Raw genomic sequence first — 4,697 nt, forward strand, 5'->3', positions numbered from 1 at the left:
GTTATCTTTTAAATAGGATGTATACAAGGAAAAAAAGTTAGCCGAAATAGTAAAAAATGGTTTAACAAATTTTGAATGGTAAATTTAAAAAAAAATAATGATTAAAAATATTGAATCTGGCATATCCATTTGGGACATATTTCATAATAAGATAACTGATGTGTGACAACAACCTACCTGTAAGTACAGGGTAACTGATCAGCCAATGTACTAGTGAGTGCGTGCATGTAGATCAACTACTACCTTATTTTATGCTGAGAATTTCATTCTTCAGTATTCTTCAAAAACTACTTGAGATAAGTGTTCGTGTATATTGTTGGACATGAGAACAAGAGTTTGTGTTATTGGTTCTGGTCCTTGTGGTATGAGCATAGCCTGCAATTATGATAAACTATTGAAAGAAGGTGTTGTAAATGAAATAGACTTAACAATCTATGAAAAGCAAGACAAATGGGGAGGCCTTTGGAACATGACTTGGCAAACAGGTAAGTTTGTTCGACATTCTGATCTGAAATCATTTATATGTGTGTACATTGTGTAAGGGGTTGATTCCAATGGAGAGCCAGTACATGGATCCATGTATAAAAATTTATGGACGAATGGTCCGAAGGAAGTAAAAGAACTGCCGGACTATACTTTTGAAGAACATTTTGGAAAATCCATTTCCTCATTTCCATCAAGGGAGGTTATCTTAAATTATTTAGAAGGTAAGCTTAATGATTTCATATTAAATCAAAAGTGAGTGTAATGTGAATTTAGGAAGATGGAAGAAACACAATGCTCATCGCTTTGTACAATATGAACATATCGTTCGAAATGTTTACTTCAACTCCAGCGCAAGTACATTCTCTGTGATCGTATATGATGTTAAAAATGATAAGATTCATGATCCTAAGGAATTTGACTATGTTGTCAATGCAACTGGTCATTTCTCATTTCCAAACATACCCTCATTCAAGGGCATTGAAACTTTCCCAGGTCGTGTTCTTCATTCACATGACTTTAGACATGGAGAACAATTTGCAGGAATGAGATTGCTCGTAATAGGGGCTGCTCTTTCTGCTGAAGATATTTCACTCCAATGCCAGAAATTTGGAGCCAAGAGGTAATTTTTAAATGGTTGATTGCTCATTCATTACCTATTATTTAAATTTTTAGGATTGTTTGTTCATATAGATCAAATCCAATGGGGTTTAAATGGCCTGCAAATCTAAGAGAGCGCCCTTTATTAGTTGAAATACAAGCAAAAAAATGTATATTCTTGGACGGAGAATCAGAAGAGTTTGATGCAATCATAATGGCAACAGGGTATATCCATAATTATCCTTGGATGCAGAATAATCTCCGTATTAGTAAAAAAGGTAATCATTTGCAGTGGCGTAGGAACCAAGGGGGTCTGGTCTTTTGAATATTAAAAGTATAGACTGAGAATGTCATTCATCCTTCCAACATCCCTGCCCCCCCAACCCCCCCCAAAAAAAATGATGGATCGGTTCTTATACTTATTTCCTGATCAGTCTCCTCTTCCAGTCTCTTTTTTATGGGTGGAATTATGTCTCCATTCATCAACTCGAAGGACAAATAAGTTTTTTACTTTATTGTTTTCTTCACTTATAAAACAATTTGAAAATATATGAAAGAAGAAAATAATAAATAAATAGTTATGTAAATAGTATGTATTTGTTAGCTGGCCCGTTTTTTGTTTTTGTTTCTTTGAATTTCATTTTGTTTCCCCAGCTGTTTTCTTTATTATTTAGCTCCTGAGTTATGAACTTCATTTACCACTAAATTCAAATATATTTGAAACTTGATTAAACATTCGTGTGTGCTCATATAACACAGGAGTAACATTAAAGATGAGCTGAAGAGTTATAATTGCAAACCATTTTTGGGGATGAGAGAAGAATTGAAGATCGACATGGGGTAATACTCGTCGTTTTTATTTCCTAAAACATTCCAATGATACCATTTTGGTTTTTTTTTCTTTTTTAAACAAAATAACAACATAGCTAAATGGAAAGTAGGCTTTTTCTCTTGAATAAAAAAAAAATGTATATTCTTGCATCTCAGTCTTAACATAAGGACTTTAAAAACAATTCCTAAGTCAGATAGAGTCTATTGTAATACTATAATATTTACTTATAAAGTGTAATCATTTGCAGTGGCGTAAAGAAACAATTAAAAAATACACACACCATTTGCATCACTATATACCTGGCCCAATCCAAAATGTAAAGATTATCCCCCCCCCTAATCTATTGATATATTTATCTAACAATTAAAGTAACTGCATATTTACTCCAGAGCCCAATACTTATTTTGTGAACAACTTATACAAAGGATTATTATGGTTGGGCGGAGGAGCCAATAGATTGATCTATATGGGAGCACAAAATCAATGTTATACTTTCACACTATTTGACACCCAAGCTTTTTGGATTGTCAAGTTTATTTCCGGTTTGATCCCTTTACCTTCACATGAGCTAATGATGAAACATTCCATATCCTGGAAAGAAAGGTTTACTTTCAAAAATATATGTATTTGTATTTATCATCCATTGGCTCAAATTTTCTTATTACTAGATTGAATGAAGATGTGAAAAGTTTTCCTGATATAGCACGATATCAATTGGAGTATATACTTGATTTGAACAAGGATAGCAAATACCCCTACGAGTTGGATTGTACAGACATGTTTATTAAATGTCTTGATGACAAGAAAAATGATATACTTACATACAGGGATAAACAATTCCAAAGTATTTTTACAAAAACTAAAAGTCCTATGTATCATACAAAATGGATAGATGCGTTTGATGATTCCTTGGATGCTTTTTTGAAAATTTAATGGAATTATTGGATATTTATGGATATTTATTCCCTTTAATCTTGAAATATTTATCGAAAATATACTAGATTCTCTCTATTATTGTATTATTCTAATAAAGTTAAATTGTTTGAATTTTTAAACTAAAACAACATAAAAATAATGGTCGTAGTGAAAAGGAATCCATTATATTTTATAAATTTCTTATATTTTTTATTATTAATATACACCATTTCATGTTTTATATGACATCCAGCATAAATCAATGGCATATATATAAAGCAAAATACACATTAATAAAGTCATTTTTTTTTAAATAATTGATTAATTTTTACTACACCTATTTCATCATTATCGTATATCTTTATCAAATTGACGAGTAAATTATTCACTTTCATTTAAGGTTAAAATAACCAAACATTCTCAGTATTTTTAAGATTTTTGAGTTAATTATATGTATTCTACTCTTCAACCCAAGGCTGCGGAGTCGGTATATAAAATGCTCGATTCGGACTCCAACACACATTATTATTATTTTTTAATATGTTGTATAGCCTATATTAGTACAATTGAGTCATTTGAGCCTTGAGAGTTTAATTATAGATTTAATTTATAGATAGTGGTAGTTATTATTTATATGTAGTTAATAATTGTACCATGTATAAAGAAAATTCTTTTTGGAATATATGATATTTAACATGATGAAAAACAATTTAAATGAACCTATATCTATCTTTTGCCTATACATTCATCCATTTCTGAACCTAATTTATGCATTCGTAATCGAAGATTCGGAGTCGGTTCAAATTTTATGACTCCACCAACAAAAGTACCGACTCTGGCTTCAAGTATACATTTATTATTAGTTTATATTAGCACACGGATCTTGAAATATCCAGTTTAACTATTAAAACTTTGATGCAAACAACCGATATTTCAACTGGTTTTTTTTAATGTAACTTAGTTTTGTCAAAGAATAAGAAATAACTTGCCATAAATACCTATCTTCTTGTCTTATCCGTGACTGCAGTGTTGATTGGTCATCTGTATGGTTATTGATAGGATGCCCATTCTAATATTAAAGTATGTCTTACTTTTTTTTCCACACATCTGAAAGTTCTAAGATTTCTTGACATCTCTACATTTTTTCATGAAATTATGCACACTAATTTTCAGTCAGAAATATTGGCAAGTTACCGAGACAGGGGGTAAAGTTTTTTCACGCCCTTAAGAGGTGAAATGGGTAAAATTTTACGCTCGTATTATTTAGCGAAATAGCGTTTGAATGTACCAATATTTTTTTTTTTTTTTTATCTTTTAAAGTGGTTAATCAAATGAAAAGTTAATGGCAGAAAAAATATATCTTATAAAATATTCGAGGTAAATTTAAACAGTTTTACAATTCATACACATAGCTTTTGTTTCTGAATGTTTGTCACAAACAGGCTAAACACATATAAAACTGTTTTTCCTGGTCTTACGACGATTTTGCTTCTGATCACGGAAAATATAGCAACTGCCAAAAATTGGAGTAGCTCCACGAGTTCCATGAAGTACTTTTGGCTAAGCCTTCTGGTAGTATCATAGTGGTCTCTCCTATGACGATTTCCACTTTAGCTTGAAGAGAATGGTTTCTCATAACCATCCCGTTACTAGAACTAGATTCCATTGCAAGCAGGCTGTTTTGCAAGATCATTTAAAAAAAATTCCTTCGTACTTTCTTCCTTAGACCTTAATTGTTTTCTTTGTAGATGATAAGTGATGCTAAGGCAGTGACGTCGATCCTTTTATAGAAAAATCCCAAAGGCATGTGGGTTTGTTATAATACATACATGATAATCTCTGGCATGCTTGATCGTGTGACCTTAAC

At 31.4% G+C, this 4,697-nt stretch overlaps 1 protein-coding gene across 1 annotated transcript; it reads left to right on the forward strand.

The window, feature by feature from the left end:
• Window positions 1–217: 217 nt before the first annotated feature.
• Window positions 218–2,987, forward strand: LOC121132584 (trimethylamine monooxygenase). The gene is made up of 6 exons (XM_040728013.2): window positions 218–485; window positions 543–707; window positions 760–1,105; window positions 1,159–1,361; window positions 2,305–2,518; window positions 2,584–2,987. Exons 1-6 carry the CDS (start codon window positions 323–325, stop codon window positions 2,846–2,848), a joined length of 1,356 nt encoding a protein of 451 aa, XP_040583947.1. The 5' UTR covers window positions 218–322; the 3' UTR covers window positions 2,849–2,987.
• Window positions 2,988–4,697: the final 1,710 nt, after the last annotated feature.

Source organism: Lepeophtheirus salmonis, chromosome 2, assembly GCF_016086655.4.
Source record: "Lepeophtheirus salmonis chromosome 2, UVic_Lsal_1.4, whole genome shotgun sequence".
Taxonomy (NCBI): Eukaryota; Metazoa; Arthropoda; class Copepoda; order Siphonostomatoida; family Caligidae; genus Lepeophtheirus; species Lepeophtheirus salmonis.